The 24,867-nt window shown below is 38.8% G+C and overlaps 1 protein-coding gene across 1 annotated transcript in view; it reads left to right on the top strand.

The window, feature by feature from the left end:
* sema3bl (sema domain, immunoglobulin domain (Ig), short basic domain, secreted, (semaphorin) 3bl) overlaps nucleotides 1-24,867 on the top strand; it is a 54,634-nt gene that overhangs the window by 19,704 nt on the left and 10,063 nt on the right. The window contains exons 2-7 of the mRNA XM_036578767.1: nucleotides 643-803; nucleotides 7,981-8,040; nucleotides 12,417-12,536; nucleotides 16,639-16,729; nucleotides 20,884-21,000; nucleotides 22,549-22,697. Of these exons, the coding sequence (XP_036434660.1) occupies nucleotides 643-803; nucleotides 7,981-8,040; nucleotides 12,417-12,536; nucleotides 16,639-16,729; nucleotides 20,884-21,000; nucleotides 22,549-22,697 (698 nt within the window). The remainder of the gene's footprint in view (nucleotides 1-642; nucleotides 804-7,980; nucleotides 8,041-12,416; nucleotides 12,537-16,638; nucleotides 16,730-20,883; nucleotides 21,001-22,548; nucleotides 22,698-24,867) is intronic.

Below are 24,867 nucleotides of genomic sequence, written 5' to 3' on the forward strand. Positions count from 1 at the left end.
GACAGTGTAGCAAATTCTGTATTTATCCAACTCACCAAAATGTAACTAGAACGCATATTGATGCTATTTTTGAATTATTGCTTTGTAAAGAGTTTGCTAATTTGACATAGTAGGCAAACACTTATCCTGTTAGCAATTATGCTAGCCTTGAATGTTTTTGCTCATATTGTCACACCTGACAGGGATAAAATAAGCTTTGCTTCATTGTACATGTGCATCTTTGCAAATGTATGCATGTGAGTGCAGAACGGTGCACTATATCATTTTGTATCAGCCAATGATTTAAGCTAACTACAAATAGCAAGCTAAATAAGCTAGATTAGATGCTTAGAGACAAAAAGTGACAAAAAAGACAATTAAATTGTTAATTGCTCTTATTATGTGACCGCTCCATCTGTTTCTCAAGCAGGTGGAGAATGAACTAGAATTAGAATCATAAGTCCAGTTCTCGTCGGGTCAGTTGTTTTTCTATGTGCAGTGGAAATGTGCCACAAATGTTTCAGTTACGCTGGAATGTATTCAAACATGTGCGATGCAGTCAACATCACATTTCTTTTAAAAAGTCATGTTTAGAGTATTTGTACACATTTGATAATGGAGATTCCAGTCTTAAGGATATTCTTTCGTGCTTTTCTCCCTCAGACCTGTTGGCCACTAACCGCTCCTCTGTGTTCTCTGGTCTCCGCGGTGAACTGCAGCTGTCAGCGATGTTTTTGGATGAGTACCATGACAGGCTGTTTCTCGGAGGGAAGGATGTGCTTTATTCTCTTAGACTGGACCACACACACTCAGATGCTAAAGAGGTAAACACATGCACACATGCACATTGATCATTGGTGCATACAAACTCTGATATGTAAAATTACACAACAGAAACACTGGTGCTGGATTAACCTGAGCAAAGACTCACAGACAGTCAGGTGACATTAATGGTATACTTTTGCCGAAAAATGGAATTTACACAGTTTTACCTTTCCTGCAAATGTAGTCAATCGGCCAAGACATGTTTGGTGTCCAAAGTTTGCTTCGTTAGGTTTGGACTAATGTGCACTCTCAGAAATAAAGGTATGAAACTGTCACTGGGGCAGTACCCCTCCTGTCACTGGGGTGGTACCCTACTACTCAGACAACATAATTATACATTCTTGAATTGAGTTGAATGAATTATAAATTCATTGAAATGATATTTTCTAAGTTGTATTAACTCCACATACCCTGCCTCATCTCCAGGCTTTTTATTTTATTGTTCTGTTTTAAATTATTATTAATTATTAAAAGGTACAAATATGTACTTTTCACCTGGAAAAACTTATTTAAGGTACACAATTGGACCTTAAAACCACTGTTGTAACTTTGAGGGCACATGTACATTGTTTCTACTTTGATGATTGAAAAAAGTACCTGCACAGAACCTTTTTTTCTAACAGTGTAGCATCATGTCATAGCTTATAGCTTACCAATTAGCAATGTGCAAACTGTAGGCCCAAATCATCACATACTCGCCTTAAAGTAAATCATATTGTTAAGTAATCTCAAATAGACTTGCTCATGTGGTTTCTGACACTTTATGACACAGTGTTATCTGTAAATATGAACATGAAATATGAAGTCTAAACAAAGACTTGAAGATTGCTGCTACTACTGCTTATAGCTGTGTACTTTTGTCCATCGATTTTGTGCTGAATTGTTCATTGAACACAAACTCATTCAAGTGTATTGATTTAGGAATGTCACAACTTATTAAAATTGATGATAATATTCATTAAAGTGTGCATTCAGGTTCTTGTCAAACATAAAAATTCAAAGCTTGTTTTAATTGTCTATATTCCACTACTAAATAGTAGTCTCGCAGGGCTAGACGTGACCTTGTTATGAGAATCCTTGGGGACAGTCATGAGAAATGTTGGACTAAATGTGTGTGGGAACGAACTGAGTGTAAAGTTTCTAAATCAATCCAATGCTTCATGAAGGGGGGAGCTCAAAGTAGGGGGCAGCAGTGTGTTCATTAACATTATCCAAAGGACAACAAGCCTGTTTTTTAGCCCATAGATGTAACTGAAGTTAGCATGGCTGAACCCAACGGAGCATGAAGATGCGTCTGCGGAGAACACATTATATGCAGTAAATAATAGCATTACTTCTTGCAAAATAAAGCCAGCTTTGTTAGCTAACGATTACGTTTAGCTAGCTAGCTAGCTTGTTTTGCTCGTGTTATTGACTGAACGTCATATGTTTAAAGAACACAGACTACAGGACTCTGGAGCTGGGTTTTAGAGGGAGTGTACCCTTGTTTGCCGCACATTTCGCTGCAATCTGGCACCAAAAGTTTAACAAGTTGTCCCCAGATGTTATGGGATCACATCTGAGCTGTGAAACGTTCGCACTGAATTCAATTTCTTAAAGAACTAAATTGTTTTGAGGTCAGAGGTTTACAGCCTTGCATGCAGACCCTCCCACAGACAGGTAAACATAGTGTCTGTTTACTTGGGAACCATGTCAGGTTTCTCACATAGTAATGAAACATTCAAACACGAAAGACCCTGGCAGTGCAAAAACACAGCAAACACATTTACCTCAAATAAACTAACCACACACACTCATAACAAACGAATATTTAGCTCATATAAACTAACCGCGCACGTGTGAAAGACTTTAATTTAGAGCGTGCTAAGTAATATAAACATTAGCATTCCCTCCCCAAATTAAGAATCCATGTTAGCTATAGCATTATAGCTCTTTTTATGAGGCCTAGTTACACGAGGAGTTTATTTTAATGCCTGATATGTGTTAACAGGACATGTAGATTGGCTGTAAAGGCAGAATGGTTAAATATTATAGGCTGTATAAGGACTTTCATTGCTGGGTGGATTCTGTCTGCGGCTGACTTACAGCACAATATCTGAGGACACACTCCACATTACATTCAGCTTAGTTGAGAAACCAACTGTGGATTCTATAGAAGAGAATCACTGTCTTAGGCTTCATTCACACCACAAGCCGAATTGCTGTATTGTGATCATCTTTTTGAAGTTGCCTTTATCCAATGCTAGCCATGCTTCTCGACTGATCTATGTACGTAAAAGAACAATGTTACATCCCGCATGTTCATCCAGAAATAGCAAACAAAATGAAGGCAAAAAAAAGTTAATGTTGATGTTTATGTGCACTGGAAGCATCGCTCCAAATGTTTACAGATGTTTATAGATTTTCTTAAGATTATGGAAGCATGGAATTATGCTAAATGTTGAGTTGGATTAATGTTAAATGTAGCAATAGCATTGTCAGTTTTGCTTACATTTATAAGTAAGCGTATAATATTATACTTTGCAGCTATGAAATACAAGTGCTTTAACGTGAGTATGATGCCACGGAAGGCACAGAGAGCTTGGTGTGCTCTGGTTTGGCTTTTTTGCTAACTAGACTAGGTAGTTGATGTTAGCTAGGTCATGAAAGATTGAAAAGAAAGTTCTCTGACAATGTTGGCACTTTGTCCTCTAAGTAGAAAAGATCTCATGTAGAAAAATAAAGAGTCTTCATCAGCATACGATGCACTGTTTGCTTTTTAGCTCATCTAAAGCCTCCATTACTCAGCCAACATAACATGCTACCAATTTCCCTTGGCTGTTTTTGAATAATAAAACAAGGGTATTGCTCTGCAAGCTGCTGTTGGTGATACTGAATTTTTTGCCTCCTTACAGCAATGCTGTTCCCTAAAAAAAAGTGAGTTTACAGTCTTCTGTTAATTTCTTATTTATTTGTTTATTTATTTGCTGTTTCCTTCCCTGTGGTTAGCCAAATATTCAGCTTACGCATAATTAAATATCAGTTTGTCAGAATGCATATCATCTGTTTACAGTTTGCATTAACATGCCTTTTTGGTGATCAGATCACGTTCGGATTTCACTTGGCCGCATGAAAAGCCAGATGTAAACACCCCATGGACGCATTGTGATTGGATTAAGTTTGGATCACTCAAACCACATTCAGAGGTGGTCAGAGATGGATCTTGACTACATATAGTATAAACACATGCATTTTCCCTATCCATACACAATTACATGAACGGAAATATATCTGTCAAGCGCTAACAAGCAAGTGAGATTTTAAACAAGGAAACTACAGATGGAGGACACATGAAGCTGAAGTTATCCCCAAACCAAGAGCCTTCATGCTCTCTAGGACAATGAAAGTGTCCAAGTTTAGCTTGCAATCAGGAAAAAAGAGCAAACAAAAGTAAAACATGCTTATGTGCTTTTAACACAGGAAAAACATAATCAGATGTCATCTGCTCACACTGGAGACACATTGTAATGATAAGTATGAATGGAATCTGGCCAAAGATTATCCAGATTTGATCTAGACATGAAACACATGGTAATGCAAAGTGTAATTAGGCCAGATTACCACATATTGGATATGTGTATCTACTGTATATTGTATATGTATATCTATTGTATGTATATCTATATATTGGATATAGTCTTATAGTGATTGTTGTGCAGTGAAGTCTTTGGGCATGTGCTTGTAACTCTACATGTGTCAAGTCACCAGAACGTCACTAGCGATGGTTATTTGTGTGCACACTCATGTCTCCTAAGTTCTGCGCAGTGTGTGTGGGCTGGTCAGATGATCCAAATAGGAAGAGGAAGTATATCGCCATGGTGAGAGACATGTGAGAGCTACCGTGACCCCTGGGGTCATAACCTGTGACCTTTGCCCCAGACATAGACGCTCACTGCTACATAACACCCCAATTCACCCCAATTCCACCTTCTTCTTTCAACTGACCTAAAACCACTTAGACATACAATAGCACCATTGTCTTTTCAACAATAGTTCATTCATCATTAAACAAGTTCAGGTTTGATTGGTGATGATTTGGCTTGACAAGATGGATACTTTTATGTACTGTCTTGTGTGGAAAACTGCAAATGTACTAAAACTTGACAAACCTCTTTGCAGGAACCTGTAGATTATGAAGTATGGATAGTATTCACAAAACCCGGAAGGTGCGTCCCACAGCCATACTGTTGACACTGCATAGGTGTAATGAGGATTCACTGCTGGCTGTGGCCTCCAAATCGAGATATCAAGACAAAGTCAGTTTAAATGGAGGTGCGCATCCATTTCAAATTCTCAATTATGCGTTATTGCTTGGATACCCAGACATCTATAATTACCTTGTAAATACTGCACCAGCATACACATCACAGGAAAAGCATACAAATCACTACAACTGTATAATTTATTGTTGGTGGTCAGCGACCGTACCCTTCATACTCAAAGGTGAATCTTCTATGGAATCACTCCAAATAACCCTTTATTTTTAGAGTGTAGCGAAATATCATAACTAATAAACTACAAAGCAGTGAAATAACCAAAGGCTGGACGAGAAAGATGAATATGGGCTTTTCAAATCGGAAGGTCTAAACAGATGCAATACAATCACTTCTATAAGTCCCAGTTTTGCAGGAACTAAAGTAGTGACTCAGTGTGCTTTCCTTACAGAGGTGTAATTTACAGCATCACATCCTTAGACACAAATTCCAATCAATGCTATTTCTGGATTAGAAGAAAATCAAAACATGTAACAGGCCAGGTATGACCACAGACTATGAAACTCCGGCCCTGGTCTTTATTTAGACTAGATACAAACTGTCCTATAGCATGATCATGACGCCTTTCAAGGGCAGAGGAAACAGAGGAAGGATGCTAGTAATGTAGTTGATTGCAGTATCCGGTCTGAGACAATCATGTAAGAGGGTATGGCTGCAAAACAAAAGGTAATGATTCACTGATGATTAAACCACATGAATGGTGGGACTGCACAAAGGGAGATGTTACCCACCTTTGTGAATACCATGATTTCTTTTTGTTTTCAGTACATGATACTTCCTCTTTAGCTAGGATTTCAATAAAATGCTAAGATTAAGTGGATAGTCCATGGTGACTGATAATTTCCAGGAATTCAAACTTAACAATGCATTCTTTAAAAGACATTAGCTTTGATTTAGCAAAGAAAATATCCCATGTTAAAATGTTTAGCATAACGGTACCCTGGTCATGGTGATCTACCATCCCCTCAAACTCTGATCTAACACACCTGATCCAGATAATGCAGATGATGCTCTTTCAGGAGCATCTGAATATTAGAGCCAGGTATGCTGGAACTAAACACTTCAGGGTGGTAGATCACCAGGACAAGAGCTGAGTACCTCTTTCTTAGCATATGCTAAAGTGGCTAACATATTACTGCAACTGACAGAATCAAGGCAAATTACTTGCACATATTATTATCTTTGTTATCAATGCTTATGCTACCAGTGCTGCCCAAGCTGAGAAGAATAGCATGTGCTAATGGCTTAAGTAATTGTATAATTGTTGGTGATTTTCAGGAAGTTGTCACTAAGTTTCCAGGGTCCTGTGCTCCCAGGTCCTGTGTATGTATGCTACATTCTGACTTTTCAAAAAATGGTTTGCATTACAATGTTTGCTTAGCTAGTTTATTGGCTCACTGAGACTAGCTTATTAAGTCATAGCCACAACTTAATTATCTAGTTCCCATGCCTTACTAAGTCTTGGCCAAGCATTATTTTTATTTATACAGGACGTCACCAGTGGGGCTCCGTACTTCTTTACTAATAAGTGATTTTTTTATGTGCTATATTTGCCTTTTTTGATAGAAATTTTCTTGCGCATTTTCTATCTTGTATCTCACTCTCTTTCTTGTACACTCTCTCTGTCTCTTTCTGTATCACTCCAGCAATGTTACAGTCTGGCATTTAAGGAATGAATGAACGTGCCCCTGAATGAAACTGTAGATGATGAGAGGGATGTGCAAAACAGCTGGGGTGAAAATGTGTGATGTTAATATTATAAGGTTTGCCACTGGTCAAAAAATTTTGGGCCAGGCAATACCACTAACCTTAGGAACCCTTTCATAGGTCTTCTTAAAGTACCACATTGAGGTTTGTTGTTTTATATAAAAAGCTGGAAACAGCACTGGGAGCATAGTCTCCCATTTTCAGGAAGAGAAAGACAAACTAGCTGCTTTGTATAAGCACAGTGCAAAGACATGCTTTTTTTTGGTTCAGTTGTTTAGCATAAGCACTAGATTTAGTGCTAGGACATGTTTTTTTTTGTTCAGCTGCTTAGCAGCGCTAGTTCGATGTCTTTATTTTCAGCCACTTTGCACAAGCACTAGTTTTAGTGCTGGGAGATGCTTTTCAACTGTAAGTGAAATTAGTTTCACAAGCCATATGCACCTTATCAGTGCAGCAGGCCTGATTAATTTTCTTGGTCCAGTTTCAAAAAGTTTAAGCAGTCATTCCCCTCAAAGGCAGCAGGCTGGGCCTGAAATATGACCATGGATCATTCTCTCTGCCTGACGCTCACAGCTGCAGCGCTGGCATGACTTAAACTGGCATGAAACCTCCAGCTGCCTCAGTCTGAAGTTAATACTACATCAATTATATGGAACAAAATATGTTATATGTCAGTAGCCCACAGTTAGACAGTACATACAGCATATGCACACACTCAAACGTGCACGTCATGATTTACAATGAGTAAGAGTAATGTAGACACAGAAGTGGTTATGATTGATTTATGTGGTTTATTTAGTGTGTCTTTCCACTACTCTCATACGGGCTCTTTTTCATACACTCACAAAAGTGGTATTGTTTCTCCAGCATCATCTGAGCCAGAACCATGTTTTTATCATTAATCTGTATTGTTCTGAATATAAATATTTTCCATAATTACAGTAATTGCAGCACCCCCTCATACATATACAAGATCCTCTCCTTACACCCAGTTTAACTGCTTTATAATTGGTTTATTATTGAGGTTTGTGGTAGTCTGGGTTTGGACATTCTGCTGTTTATGAAGTGTATAAGTGTTTATAATTTGAGATAGTAAACTTTATATACATATCCACCCTAACTTACTATTCATCCAGTCTTCTAACTTCTTCTCCAGATCCACTGGGCATTGCCTGGGAACCGAGAAGAGTGTATTCTGAAAGGAAAGGACTCAGAGGTGAGTGAAAAATGTTTAATTAGTTAGATGTTTTAAAGCTATTTTCTCACACCCGTGTTTGATCTGATTCCTTGCCACTGCCTATGATCTTTTATACTCAAATAGAAGTAAGATCCTGACCCAGATGAATCCTGTTCCAAACAAATCACTGCCCAGATGAACCATAGCCAAAACATATTTAAGCGCAAATGAGTTCTGATCCAAATGAAATTTTAAAGACAGATTCTTGTTTGGCTTAGACATTAATTAATCGCATGTGATTTCATAACACTATTCTTTCCATGGGTTCCATTAAAATATTCTAGAAGCATGAGAACACTGTGAACACACTTTTATACACATGCTACAGAAGCCCAAAGTAATCATAGTGTGCAGACTAGGTCTGTTGACCAATGTAGCAAACTTCCTTGAGTAGACAGTTAATGTTTTGCATGAGTCCTGTGGCTGTCCATGATCAACATTCACTGTTACTCGCCGGTCACTTGATAGCTCTCCTGTCTGCTCCACTAGCCATGGATGGAAAATGATCTAGTAAACTAAATATGTGTGCAGTTTAATGCCGCTTTCACAGTACATGACCTACAAATCCCTTCACTCGCTTCATGCAACACAAACGGCCACAGTGATTTAAAATTACATTTGGACCCTTCCCCACTCATTCATTGCCATGGCTTTGTAGTGTGATGAAAACAATACAGTATATTGTATAGAATACTGTAGAGTAATATATACTGTAGTGGTAATTAGAGCTGCCATTATTGATTGCATGGGTTTTTAAGGCTAAACAATACAAATGGGCTAAAGTGAACAATAACATGCTATACAGAGCCTTTCAAAGCTGAAAAATAAAGAAAGGTGCCTTTGAAAACAGTTAAATGTTTTTAAAGATAATTTTAATGCTACTTTGGAGATTTTTTTAGTGCTGCTTTGAGCTAATTGTTTTATAAACTTTTCACAGCTCCTCATATCATTATATAGCAGTGTTTACTTAATATTCACTTTATGAGTAGCCTGACTACCACTACAACAATATTTCACCCTTTTATAGCTTCTATGAGCATTTCAATGTTATGTTAGCCCAACCTAACAGTGGGGTACATTCACTTTAAACCCTGGGTTTAGTTCTACCTGGGCCAGCACTGCTTGACAATTGAAGCATTTTAAACTTTTTCAGTAATGCTAACTCCAGATATTATTGGAGGAGCCTGTTATTCAATCAGTTTTCTGCTGAGCTGTTCAGCTTAGATCAAAACTTTTTACTTCATGCATGCTTTCACTTTATATACACACAATTTTTAAGAACAAACATTTAAATTGACTTATGCACATAAAATTAGCAACTACAAGCATATATGTGTTAGTGAGATCCTGCCAGTGTGGGTTTCCTCTCTTTCAGCAGTGCACACAAAAATGACTGGGATGCTAATAACTTCCCCTTTGTGGAGAATTATCAGTCTCCTTAACATAATTCTCTAATGACCAACAGATACCCAGCTTACGATTCACACTCCAAACTAATGCCTAAGTGCCTTTGTTAAGAATGTAAATCTGAATCAATTAATTTTTTTAATCAAGTAATCAATTTTAACCTAGTGTGTGTACGAACTCAAACATTTTTAAATCAAAGCTTCTGCTAAATAATACGTTCACAATGAATTCACAAAAGGGATGCAGGTGGTTGCTCTGCTCTTCTGTTCTATTTTTCTACATGTCCTATAGCCATGGCATAGTTTCAAGGCTAATGATGTCACATACAGACGCAGCATCTGCTAGCATTTAGTGTGTCCTGGTCATAAAAAAGGGGGGTCCAGAGGTGTTTCAGTGATTATGAGCTGTGGTGACTAGAGTGACACAGTCGTTTGATGTGGCAGGTGAGGTAGATATTGGATACTTTAGTTTTAATGATGCAGTCTTTTTATGTGTGTGCATTTCTTTAAACTCCCACAAGCACAGCAGGGGCATAACTCCAGGGGTAAAGGTACTTTTTCTTGTAAAGACGCTATTTTTAACATGTAAACACAGAATTAGATTGAGAACTGTTTTCCTTATGATAGGAGCTGAGATGTGCCTAATTCCTATAGGCTACCTACCCAGCTAGCTACTCGTAGTAGTTGAGTCAAGAAAACAAAGCCTTGAAAACGTTTTGGCAGTATTTACAAGTGCCACCTTCAACCATTTATTGTACAGATTTACCAGTTAACTTACCAGTGTATACGGGGCTGAAGTCAGCTTCTTAAGCTGGCAGTATGCATCAAATGACGAAAGAACTAAATGCGTAAATAAGTAAATGTACTTAAAAAAATTTGGTGTATGTCCATTGGGACCCCCTTTATGTACTGGACCCATCACAGTCAAAGGAAGGTCTCTGAATGAATGACTCAGTGATCAGGACCAATCACAATCAGGGGAAGGCCTCAGAGAAAATGAGGCAGTGAGTAGGAGTTCTGTTTAGTAAGCAGTACACACTAATGAAACCGAGTCATTTTGACATAAAAATGATGTTCTTTTTCACTTGATGTATACTACTGGCTTTATTTGCCAACAGCCGTACCATTTAAGGTGGAAATTTGAGTTATTATAGTTACTAACGTGAGGTAAGCAGTTGTGTGTTGTGTTCAGTATTCAAAGATGTTTCCCTCTGATTATAGTAATGAGGTGGGTAGCTCTCTAATGATTTAGCTACAGTTCAGTAGGCTAGCTGGTGGCTGTCAGGTTCACTATAGTGATGTCTCTGGGCCCCTCAGCCCCCTCACCACTCCTCCTCCCAAAAGAATTTCTGGTTACGCCACTGATGCAAAGACACGCATATGCACAGTACCATTTATCCTATATGCCAGTTATGACCTTTGAACTTCCTTTCATTGAACTATTCCTGACATTCTCCAAGGAGCTAATGAGGCAGATACAGTTATCATGAGAATACACTTTTGTAGTGAGTGGTGTGTGTGTGTGTGTGTGTGTGTGTGTGTGTAGGACGTGCAGGACATTGTGATAGTTTCCTGGAGTAATTGGGTGGAGAGTTCACGGAATAAGTCGTAAGCAGTTCCTGCTGCAGATGACTTTGACCTTGCCCTTTTTAAGCTGAAGCACAGGATTGGTTTCCGCTGGCCAGCCAGTGCCCTCTGAGCAGAGAGTGGGGCATTTACTAAGAGAACAGGATGAAATATCACCACACCTTCTTCGGAATGATCTTTTTTTCTTTCTTTCTTTCTTCCTTTCTTTCATATTTTTGTTTTCATCCATCAGTGTGGTCTCACTATAACACCTAGCATATATTATGGAAAGGCATCAAACAACCATTGGGAGCCTCCCACCTCAGTGATAAAGAAATGCACTGATGTATCACTCATGTAGGAGTTAATAAATACTGATGTGATCTTCGGCTCCCAAACAGTAACTTAAGCTATCCTTCTGTATTAGCCAGCTAGTGGGAAACATCAAACAGTTAAATCCATCCTCAATGTAAAAATGTATCCAAAACCAGCTATTTTTCAAAAGTTACTCCCACTTTCAAGATAGATCATCGGAGTGCGGTTTTCCTAGTCTTCAAGTTGGAAAATCTCTGTGATAGCCACATCTTGATACTGGGTCTTAGGTAAAGTGTTTAAATCAAGAATACAGTGGCTCCAAAAAGTATTTGGGCATTTGGACACATTGGTAACACGGTTCACATTGCTTCATAAATTATTAACAAAGTGATATTTGTTTCAGAGGAAATCACTTTTAGCACAACATCGAACTGAAAGCCTGGAGAAGAATTCCAACCAGACTGCACTAAGGTTACTATAGTCCACAGAGCTAGAAACGTCAGAGTCTGGGGCTGTTTTTCTTACAGTGGTGGCTGTGAGCTCGTGTTTATTAACAGAATCATGAAGTCAGAAGTGTACAAAGACGTTTTGGATGCAAACCTCAGAAGTGTGCAAAGAAATTGTTCAAATGACAGAAGTGGAGTGGGATCAGCAGGATAACGTATAAAACAGAATGGTCTGTTTAAAATAAATGCCATTGATTAGATTTTTGTTTTCCAGCAAAATGAACAAAACACTGTTGGCAAACATCTTAAAATATTTGAATTAAAATAAGGCACTCATTTTAAAGCTTAATAGCTTTTAAAGAAAAAAATACTGAATTGTCAGAAATGCAAAGGTATAATATCGCTATCGGAAAGAAAAAATGGTATTGTGTCTCCAATAAATCACCAACATTATTTATTTATTTAAACAAATTCCAGTTATGATTAGTTAAGATTCCAGTTACAGGTTAAGTGTTAAAGATGTTAAAGAGTAAGTCAGAGTTTTAGAGATAAAAGTATTTAAATGCTTCTACAGTAATGTGTGTGTGTGTGTGTGTGTGTGTGTGTGTGTGTGTGTTTACAGACGGAGTGTGCTAATTTCATCCGGCTCCTGCAGCCGTTTAACCGGACTCACCTGCTGGCCTGTGGAACCGGAGCATTCCAACCTGTGTGTGCACTTGTTTATGTCGGACACCGTGGAGAGGTAACACACACATACAAACGCACACACATACACACACACAAGCACAGATGCCAGCATGTGCAGGTTTGTGTGTGTTAGAATTCTAAATGTCCAGACAGAGGGCAGAAAAAGTGGTATAAAGTCCAGAAATGAAGCTTATTATTCACTCCCTGCACTTCCTTCATGTGTTTGTACAGTCAGTGAAGGGCCACTGCTGTTGTTCACATTGCTATTCATCCAGCCTATTGTGGCCCTTCCCCTTGATTTGAATGGGTTATATTCAGCTTGTACACTCTGCTGCAGATAAATGAGTCACTCTCCAAATAACACTGGACAACAACCAGAACCAAAGCAGGGAAATAAGGGGCTGGCTACAGAAGGGAAAAAGCTAGCACTCTAGCTCTCTCTCTCTTTAACCCTGCCCTGTCCCTCATGGCATGCATACTTTAAAATGCTTCTTGTTATGTAACCTCTAATAATTATTTCTTTCTCATTGCTCATTGAAACAGAGAAGTGTTTGTGAAAGGGTGGATCCTAAACTTTTAAATGTAAATGTAATTCATTATGTTACTAACATGTAACTAATTATGTAATTACATGCAAAGAAATTATGTGATATCATTTTTGACACTGAAACAGACAGATAAGTCAGATATGTGGGCTCGGACCTGTAGATACAGGATGTAAATTGAATGAACGTGTTATTAATTAACTATGTAATGAATTATGTAAGCATAATTGTGATGTAAATTGAATTTATAGCAAGACAACAACAATCACTTGACCTGAGTGCACACACTGAATGATAAAGTTCTCATGAATACCGCCGGACCTTAAACAGAGCAAAGATCAAACTGTTTGGGTCAAAAGTCAACCCACCCACCGGTTGACCCTAGAGATCATGACCTGGTCACAACAGGAGAGAAAAGCAAACATACTGATTGATCATATAAACCTGCTATCCTAAAGGTGCCACTCATGTGCATGCAAACAAACACACTCCCACACTGTGGCTTTGCAGGCCATACCCCTGTTTATTACATGTAACACCAGCAACCTTACAAGTTATAGGCGTTTTGTTACTGTTTTATCTGTTCAAGTGCAGAGCGCTCTGTGCAGCTGGCTGCATATAATCAACAGCTGGATCACATAATCAACAGCAAAGAAAAGAGAAAGAAACTGTGAAAAGCAGCACAGTGTACAGGACTGAACAAATTAACAGCCCAGACCGAGTGCGGGTGTTAAAGAGAGAGAGAGAGAGAGAGAGAGAGAGAGAGAGAGAGAGAGAGAGAGAGAGAGAGAGATTGATGAGTGAGGCAGAAATGTCAGAAATGCCTGTGATTGAATAAGATGGAGAGAAAGAAAACAGGGATGAAAGTGAGGTGAAGATGAGGTGTTGGGGAATGGAGGCCAGACAGGAAGGAAAAAAGACTGAGTCTGAGTTAAAGCTGTGTTGAACAAAGCAACAGAGAAAGAAATGAAACAGTGGAAAAAAAAGGTGAAAGATAACAACAGAAAAACTCCTCATGGGAGCAGAGAGTGAAATGAGGAGTGGAAGAGGAGAGAGCAGAGATGGGAATGGATTTCAGTGGGAGAGTGAGAGAGTGTGAGAGAGAGAGAGAGAGAGAGAGAGAAGAGAGCAAAAATCAGAGAGACAGAATCCTAGAGTGAGAGTGGATGGAATAGAGACAAAGAGGGAGATAGAAAGAGAGGAGAGAGTTACATTGAAAAAAAATATTCATGACTTTATGGTGTCAAGTGGTTTCACACAAAGAAAATATATTACATCAACAGAACTGTCTTCTGTAAATGTACTTGTTTTGGCAATTATTATGTTGATGTAATACATTTTATTAATGTGCAACCACTTGACACATTTTAGGAGAAATAGAAAAAATGAGAGAGAGAGAGAGAGAGACAGAGAGAGAGAGAGAGAGAGAGAGAGAAGAAAAAAAGAGAATGACAGACAGAAAGTGACAGAAAGAAAGACAAAAAAGAAAAGGGAAAGAGTCAGTAGAGAGGAAACAGAATGAGATAAAGAGAGAGAAAGTGAGAGAGACAAAGAAAAGGGAAGAAATAGAAAAGACAGAGAAGGATAGAGACAGAAAGAGGGAGAGAGAGGGAGAATGATAGAGCAAGAGAGAGGGTGGAATAGAGAGGGAATGAGAAAGAAAGAAAAAGAGAACTACACTAAAAAGATTCATGATTTTATTGTGGCAAGTAGTTTTACACAAAGAGAATTTATTACATCAACACAATTGTTTTTCTTATGCTTACTTATTTTGGCAAATATTGTGTTGATGTAATACATTTTATTAATGTGTGGCCACTGACACATTTTAGGAGAAATAGAAAAAAGAGAGAGAGAGAGAGAGAGAGAGAGAGAGGAGAGAGGAGGGAGGGAGGGAGAGAGGGAGGGAGAGAGGGAGAGGGAGGGGAGAGGGAGGGAGAGAGGGAGGGAGAGAGGGAGGGAGGGAGGGAGAGAGGGAGGGAGGGAGGGAGGGAGAGAGAGAGAGAGAGAGAGAGAGAGAGAGAGAGAGAGAGAGAGAGAGAAATAGTACCAAAGAGAGAGAAGAGAGACAGCAAGAATGACATAGATAGATAGAAAGAAAGACAAAAAAGAGTTGATGGTGAAGGCGCAGAGAGATAGAGAGGAGAGAGAATGAGGTAAAAAGAGAGAGAGAAAGAGGGAGAGACAAAGTAAGAGAAGAAATAGAAAAGACAGAGAGGGATAGTGAGAGAGAGAAAGATAGGGAGAATGCTAGAGTAAGAGAGAGGGTGGAATAGAGAGTGGTGAAGAAAGAAAGGAAGAAAGAAAGAAAGAATGAAAGAAAGAAAGAAGAGAGCTACACTAAAAAAAGATTCATGATCTTATTGTGGCAGGGGTTGTCACAAAGAAAACATATTACCTCAACACAATTGTTTTGTTTACTCATTTTGGCAGTTATTATGTTGATGTAATACATTTTATTAATGTGCCATCACTGACGCATTTTAATCACAACAATTCAAAGCAACATTTTTCCTGTGTAGAGAGAGAGATAAAGAAAGAGGAGAGAGAGAGAGAGAGAGAGAGAGAGAGAGAGAGAGAGAGAGAGAGAGTGCTGTTGAAAGTGTGTGCTAACTCTCTGTTGTTTTTTAACACTGAGGTGGCGAGTATTTGGAGCGCGCGTATATGTGTGTGTGTGTGTGTGTGTGTGTGTGTGTGTGTGTGTGTGTGTGTCTGGACTGAACATGTGGTGATGTCAGTGAAGGATGTAAAAGAACACATCTTGCTCTGTGCGCCAAGCCAGCTTCACACACACTCACACACCCAAGCTCTTGTGTAAAAGACCCATGCCAGTGTCAGAGAAGTATGTGTGTCATCACTGTAATCCAGTGTTTGGTGTTTGGCAGATGCTGAGAGGTTGTGTCCAGACTGTCAATCAAACATGCAATATTGTATTGTCCATAACTGAAAACTGACATCATGCTTTCCCTGAAGGGTCAGACTAGTCACACACTCAGAGTGTCGGTGACATCAGAAGCTGAAAAATCCCTCATTCACACATCCAGTGACATCAGCATATCATTGATGTCATGACAAAACCTTCCAAAGGGCCTTCAGATAACACCTAGTAAAATGTGAGGGGTGCTGTGTCTCAGCAGGACGTGTTTTCACGGGCAGGTTAAGGTTGACCCCATTTGACTGATAAGTTGTTAAACATAAGACAATGTGCCCGGTGTCCAGTGTCAAGTGTCCAGGTTGTTTCCTGCCTTCTGCACATTGACCACTGGGATAGTCTCCAGCTAACCTCCCTGACCCAGAAGGATAAGCGGCATAGAAGATTTGTGTGTGTGTGTGTGTGTGTATATATTTGAAAGCGGTACATGCCTTTTACATAGTGTGGACATTTCATTTTAATGAAACGTTATTTTTCTTTCACCTGTTGTCAAAATTTCATTATCAATGAAACAATACAAATTGTCCAAAATTACTAGGAAAAATCTCATTATACTAACTTACATTAACAGAAAAGAATGTTTTTGTCTTCTCCTGTACAGTTACCATTTTGGAGATACTTGTTTTTTAAAAAAATGTAGTTGATGATGTTTTATGATAGCGTTTTTTTACTGTTGACAGCATGCATTCTCATTGGACCTGTCCACTGTTGAAAACGGCAGGGGAAGATGCCCTCATGACCCCAAACTGCCCTTTGCCAGCACATTCACTGGTATGTTCCACTTCAAGTGCATGTAGATGAGCTCTATGCACGTGTGTGTGAATAAGTTGAGTTAGTATTGTGTGTGTGTGTGTGTGTGTGTGTGTGTGTGTGTGTGTGTGTGTGTGTGTGTGTGGAAGCATGTATTTTGTCTGGTCTAGCGTGAAGGATTGCATTTAATATTCAATTATTTTGAATGTCTGCATTTTATTCATTTTTTCTGCATTTGTAACTGTACAGAAATGTGTTATATGTCTCTTTAATGCTAATCCAGATGGATCCAGTGGTCACCAACCCCCCTCCTGGAGTTCTGCTTTTCTGAGTTTAGTCCCAACCTGTCAAACATGCTGCTCTCACATACCTAACACTAATACACCTGATCCAGCCAATCAAGGCCTTCTGAAGAAGTAGATGTAGCTAGTATAGCAGAATGTGGTTGGAACTTGATTCTGCAGGAAAGTAGATCTGGAGAATCAGGGTTGTTGGCCACTGATCTAGTCACTATTTCTACCTTTTCCCTAGAAAAGTCACATAGATTTCACAAGTGAAGTGTGCAAAAACCACATGTTGACAAGTAATCATGTTTTTCACAGGAACAAGTTTTCACATGATCACACATTTTTTCATGTTATCACTTTTTCCCACATGTGATCATGTGTTTTTTCACATGAAAGCATATTTTTTGGTTCACATTGTTTTATTCAGATGTGAAATTAATATGACTTTTCTGCAAGGCTTATAAATGTTTATGTATCAGCATCAGCAGATATGCACATGATATCAGATATTGGCATTGGTGCCCAATTCCCATAAGGGTGGATCCCTGAAAAAATAATTTTGGCTCAAAATATTCTGAAAGGATAAAATCAACTCATTAGATTTAGCAAGAATTGTGCATGTGAAAATGTGTTATAACACTGATAAATATTTTGATTACACTTCACTGAAAGGTGTTTATAAAGACATACAGCACCTTTATAAGCCTTACAAGACAACTGACTCTAACCTATGTCGACATTCAAGGTTTATTCCAACTAGCGTCATTGTATCAGAATGGTCCATATGTAGTATATTCAGATCTACCTAGCTTAGCTGTGGCAATTAAGTTTTGTTAATCATTTACAGATGGCATTTTCACTAATGTTCAGCTGGTTCTGTGCAAAGACGGTAAATGTGACAGGCTGTCAGGTAGCAGCTTTGATTCAGTGTGAGTGGAGTACTGTAGAAGAAAGCAAGAGCCAGCGCAGTGTTAGTGAGCAAAGGCTGAAAGAGTTCAGCAGTGTGTAAGATATCACATATCACTCAGGACCAATGTAAGTGCTTACATCATGCTAGATGGTTATGTATATGCCAGGCAGGAGAACTGATTGGATTTGTGTGTGTATGTGGTGGTGTGTGTATAGCTGTGGGTGTAGCTCTGTGGTTGTCAGTAGTTATTTAGTTTATAGCGCTCTTTAGATTGATTGCACTGACAGGAGTCGTCATTCAACATCAATTTTTATTGTTTCTTGGAGTTTAGGTGTGCCTCCTGGCATGTGAGCCCATATTTCTTACCCCTCAGTGTTTTGTGTTTGTGTGAGTGTGTGTGTGACAGCCACTCTGCTGGAGCTTGGCTGTCCCAGTGTGTCAGTTTGCCAGATGCAGTGCATTATGGGACAGATCCTGGGGATTGAGGAATTTCTAGGAGGCACGCTATAATGCTCAGACCGGATTTACGTTCTTTTGCCTTTGCGTACTGAGACAAGCCATCAACCTACTGCGTCTGGAGTGGGAATAGCAGTACTGACAGATGAAAGTGGTCTAAATGTAAAGTGATGAAATCTCCTGTTTACGGTATACCAAACTCAGATATACATCAAACATGCTGGGAAAATCTGATATGACTTGTCTAATGCAGAGATTACAGGATAAATTTAGTGTTCCTACCATGAAATAGTGATGCACTGTATTTAGTTGATTCAAATATGCATTTAAATATTGATGGGCTCATGAAGGGCATCTCTTTTTGGAAAGAAAAGTTTGTAGGTAGTAAGAAAACATCATTAAAATGTCAAAACATACTGTAGCATTTACTTCCCAGTCCATACAGTCCATACATTGAAACTAAGCTGCAAAAACAGCCCTATAATTAAAAACACATTAAGTTCATTGTGTTAGGAAACAAAACATCCAGCCACTTACTTTAAACAGACCCTTCCAAGACCTTTCTAAAGATGGCTGGTCTGTTTCAGATCGTTATCCTGCTGATCCACTTCATTTTCTGTCATTTGAGCAGTTTCTTTGCAGACTTAAACAAGTTTGCATCTAAAATGTGTTGGGAATTGTTTTATTTTCTAGTTTTCTGTTCTTTTTCCTTTGTTTTGGTTATTATTCATTGTTAAGCAGTGTTAATGCTGAAAGCGTTCTTAAAAGAAGTCAACTACTTTACGACACCTCCTAAAGAGGATTTGGCCTTCCAGGAACAGAACACTCAGTTTACCACATCAACTCTGTTTTTTTATGACAGCAGGATTCAAACCCCCTCTCCGTTCTGTATGACTCTCTTGGGGATGGAAAGATTTAGACTATAAAGCTCTGGGTCCAAAAACTAGTCTTTAGACTACTGGTCTCCTGACTCTCTGTCTGTGGCAAGATCAAAGATTGACATTGAATGTCTTTGTACACTTCTGAATTCAAGATCCCATCAATGACCACAAGTAAGAAAAACAGCCCTAGACACGGACATTCCCACCACCAAACCCTTAGTGCTGTTTGTTTGATATTTTTGTCCAGGGTTTCCCCACAGAAACAGTCCAAAATTGATGTTTTAAGCTGCTTTTCCCTAAAACATATATCATGTTCTTAAACATTATATGAAATAATGGAAAGATCTTTTCCAGAGGTTAAAGTGTCTAAACCCTTGTTGTGCCACTATAACTACAGCAGCTCCCTCCACTGACAGTGAAGTTACATGTCTGGAGTGTCCAGACTGTCTTTTGGAAAAGGCACAATACAAAGCAGCCAATCAGAACAGAAGCAGTTTACATATATGCACATAGACTTTCTGTTTAAGGAATGAACAGATCCTGTAAAATGGTAATGTGTAAATGAATGATGACTGATTTTGGTATGAAAATAAAAACATACAAATAGTGTAAGCTGACTTCAGGAAGAAATTAGAAAAATGTCTGATATGGATCTTTTAACAGAATATATTACATCAACACAATCACTACCTAAAGCAAGTAAAGTAAATGATAAAACCGTGTTGGTGTATTTTAATTTATTCATGTGAGACATGTACACTTTTGAATCAAATAAAAAAAAACAAATAAATGTAAAGGATTATGTGTTTCAGTGTAAGAGACTACACTTGACGGGAAAAACAGAGTATACAGAGTACGGGTCTGTTGTTCAGTGTGCGCTTCTGTTTTGGGGCCTTGTGAGATGCTCATGTGTTTTTTTTTCTCAAAACTGTAGCCAAATCAGCTCGTAATTGCGTAATTGGTTAAGCATATCTGTGTGAGTAAGTCTGAGATGGTGAGTGTATAAAGATGCTGCTATGCTGGAAATATTTTGGCCCAATAAATGTAGAAAAGCTGTTTGTCTTTTACTGCAATCTTTTTAAATAGATTACCCGGTTACATCTGTGTGTGTGTGTGTGTGTGTCTGTCTGTCTGTGTGTGTGTGTGTGTGTGTGTCTGTGTGTGTGTGTGTGTGTGTGTGTCTGTGTGTGTGTCTGTGTCGTGTGTGTGTGTTTGATTCCAAGAGCACATCTGATCTTTGCTGATTCATTCTGTGTGTGAGTGATTAATAAATTGCACCAGAAATGGTGTAATGGATTTGATTACAGTGACACTTATGAAACCAAGTTATCTCTCTCTCACACTTTCTTTCTTTCTTTCTTTCTTCTTTCTTCTCCCTCTTTTGCACGCTCTCTTGCTCTCTCTCTCTCTTTCTCTCCTCCAATCACTCTATATATCTATTTTTTCTTTCTTTCTGTCTTTTTTGTCCCTTGTTTGCTCTCTCTTTTTCTTTCTTTCTCCCTTTCTCCCTCACTCTCTTTTGATCCCTCTTTTGGTCTCTCTCTCTCTCTCTCTCTCTCTCTCTCTCTCTCTCTCTCTCTTTTCTTTTCATACTCTCTCACTTCTTTTCCCTGTCCCTATCTCTCTCTCTCTCTCTCTCAGGTGGTGAGTTGTATACGGGTCTGACGGCTGATTTTTTGGGGCGGGAATCAGTGATTCTGAGAAGTTTGGGGAATCGCTCTCCCATGAGAACTGAAACAGACCAGAGAATACTTCACGGTAAAATATACCCTCAGCCCACAGCTGGATGACATCACATCCTCTCACTATCCTCTGATCATATTGCTAGATAAAGGGGTGATTTATTAAGAGTGAGATTTAAAAGGAAAGGAAGGAAAACAAATATCTCACAGCCACTTTTAGACAGGAGGATGTTTCATTTTGGCTGGTCATTTGTCAGAATGTCTCTGTTGTGTAATGGTGGCTGTTCATCTTCCTCCCTGTTTTCTGTTCTGCTATAGGGGAGTAACAATGCACTCATCCCATGATTTGATTGGAGTCATGAAATTGATTTCTCATAAGATTTTGAACAAAATTCGAATGGAGAAAAACAATGTAATCAGGTTGCTGCACAGTTTATTAAAGACACTAGAGCTGGAGTGAGCTGTTGATCAGTGCTCATCGTTTTCAAGCTTTAGTGTTTAAACATGTCATTGTATAGGGCATAATTGATAGAATGTCCATTCTCCACAACGCGTTGTTAAAATTTGGCATTTGCGATATCACAGTTACTGTGTTCTGTTACACCCCTGTGGCTGGTTAAGATTAAACGTTGGCTAGTTGTAAAAAAAATGTTTACTAAGTTCAGGTTTATGCATGACTAAATCAAAATGAGTTGTACCACATAAACTAGTTTTAACGTTGAGCTTAGTAGTTACTAAATATTTACACCTCCCCCTCAGCAGAAACCATGTAGGAAACACAAAATAGAGCAAAAACATGACTTTTTTGGTTAACTAAGCTAAAAACTCTAAACGTGATACTCTGTGATTTTACTTACAGCTCTAATCGTCACCCTGATTTAAACTCAGAGCATGAAGCTCCAGCTCAGTGAGACTCAGCAGCTGCCCAAATGGCTAAACTGAGGTTGCTGTTGTGTCGGTTTATCCAGAAATCGTTGATTTGAAAAGCTGCATAATTGATTTTCTCAGGGAAATATCACAGAATAAATAGACAGTGCCTATAGATTATTAGTTTTATTCCGTTTAACTTGTACACATCATTCTCTTCTATGTTGGATTTATTTCCATTGAAAAAGTCAGAGCAGCTGCTGTCGCGTTTCCGTGGCAGCAGGTTTACTGATTGGTTCTGAACATTATGAATCGTCATGTTAAAGCGACATACATATTAGTTAGTTATAACTGGTTAAGACACGACTTACGAATTTGTGGTGCAACCAAATTTAGTAAAAGGATAATTTGAAACTAACTAGTGTAACTAAAGACTTTATGCCCAAACTTAAGTATAAACTTACGCAAACCTGGTTCTTTAATTTCTTCTTTTTCAGCTGAACGCTGAGCTTACTATTTCTTTATATAAGGTGGCCAAAAGCATGTTCTACTTAAACTTATTTAACTAAATAAAACATTCATGTTACATTTAGGTTGTGCCCATGTTAACATAATCCCAAACTATGGTTTTGCACATGAGTTCTTCCTGTGGTGTGGTGCTTGGGATGGTGATGGTTTTATGTATGGTCTCATATGTAAAGACATTGTCATATCAGGACTGTTGATGTTGTAACACTGTGTATGCGTGTGTGTTTAGAGCCCAAGTTTGTGGCTGCCCACCTCATTCCAGACAGCACAGATAAAGATGATGATAAAGTCTACTTCTTCTTCACTGAGAGAGTGAGCGAGGCTGGAGAGAGAGAGGGAGAGGCGGCTATACACACACGCATCGGACGAGTGTGTGCGGTGAGACTCTACATGAGACACACACACAAACATACACCATCACAGACGTGCCAGAAGCCTGGAGAAGAGGATTACTCTGGCCATATAGGTTCCCAGCAGGCAACAGAGTATGGAAACTGAGAGTTAAAATCCATACAGCTAGAATTACACACACATACACACACACACACATACACACACCACATATACACACACACACACACACACACACACCTACACACACACACACACACACACTTACACATACACACACACAAGCTGAAAGAGAAGCAAGCATACCAGAACAATTGGTATGTTTCTTTTCCCACCATATACACACAGCTGTGGAATGTTTTGCATACCACAGTATATCACACACACACACACACACACACACACACACATTCACCCTTTGAAATAAGGCACACATACACACACACACTAGAGATCTACAAGCATGAAACTGAAGCAACCCACATCTGTGACTTTCAGACCCTACTGGTACTGATACAATTGAAACTCGAGAGCAACCCATACCCACTACTTTGGGTGGTAGGGAAGAGGGGTGTGCAACACATTTTGCTCAATATAAAAAAAAATATTTTTATTAGTATTTTTACAGACATCCTAAATCTCTGCAACAAACGGAAGCGTAAATTTGTTTGTACCACATACTGTTTATGAACAGTTGAGCCCAAAGTGGTGTAAGTGGTGGTTACTTGCAACATCATGTTAAGTTAACTCTGCTTTGTAGAGGCTGTACTTTAGTCTGGCTAACTCTCCCTGTGATTTTTTTGATTCAAAATGGTGCTCTATTATATTGGTGACATATTAAAATGATGGTGACACTTTATTTTGAGTGGTCCTTTTTAGTTGAAACAAACACTCAACAGACTCTCAGTAACATGTCAAAAACATATGAGGGTTAGGATTAGGATTAGGTTTTGGGTTGAGGTTAAGGTTAGGGTTAGGATTAGGGCCAGGGTTAGGGTTAGGTTTTGGGTAAGGTTTTGGGTAAGGTTGGGTAAGTTTAAGTTTTGCTTAATGGAAGTAATAAATTAACAATATATGTACTTAATGTAAGTAATGTATCAACAGAACATCTACAAAATATTTACTGCAGTGTATTCAGATGCTTCACTACTGCTACTTCTGATGTGTTTCTGATAATCTGTTAAGAGGTTATTAATCATCTACAAAGGACAACTAAAATATAAAGTGTTACCAAAATAATATAACTGTGAATATTATGACTTGAAAATTTTACACACATATCCCATATTCATGACTTTCAGATCCAACCAGACTGGTACTACCAAACTTTAAACCCCAAAACAAACTGTCCTTGTGACTTTGAGGCCTTACCCAACTGGTACTGCTAATTTTGAAACCAAAACCCAACATGCACCCGTGATTTTGAGATCCGACCTAATTGGTATTACTAAATTTAAAACCCAAAACTGACCTGTCCCCATGCTGTTGAAACCCGAGCCAACTGGTACTACTAAATTTGTCTGAAAGTGGCTCGTATCTGTAACTTTGAGACCCATACCAACTAGAACTGCTATATTTAAAACCTGAAAGCAACTTGTACTTGCAACTTCGAGACCTGGCCAATCTGGTACTGCTAAATTTATACCCTGAAAGTGACCTGAACCTACTCTAGAGTTTCAGACCCAACCTGACTGACACTGTTAAATTTGCAACCCGAACATGTGATTTTGAGACCTGCCCTGACTGGTACTACTATAGTTTTAACCCAAAAACGACCCGACTAGTACTTACCAAGTTGACCCCAAACTCTACCTTTTCCCCATAAGTTTCCCAAGTTGACTGGTACTTCTTAATTTGAAACCTAAAAAATGACCCGTACAAACAGCTGATCTGACCAGTACTGCTAAATTTGAAATCTGAACCTGACCCATACCTGTGACCTTCACACCTGAACAGACTGGCGCTACTAAACTTGAAAACTAAACCCGCTTGCATACACTGACAGAGATGGATTATTGCAGACAGAGTTTCCAACACTTTGCTTTGTTGCTAAATGCTTGAGCTGAGAAAGCAGTGACCTCCTCCTGCTATCATAGTTCAAAACGCTATTGCAAGAGTTACACTATGACCAGTGCGCTTTATGTGCTTTACTTTCTATCTTTATTTTAAAAATAAATCTACTATATAATAAAATCAC

This window comes from Colossoma macropomum, unplaced genomic scaffold, assembly GCF_904425465.1.
Source record: "Colossoma macropomum unplaced genomic scaffold, Colossoma_macropomum, whole genome shotgun sequence".
Taxonomy (NCBI): Eukaryota; Metazoa; Chordata; class Actinopteri; order Characiformes; family Serrasalmidae; genus Colossoma; species Colossoma macropomum.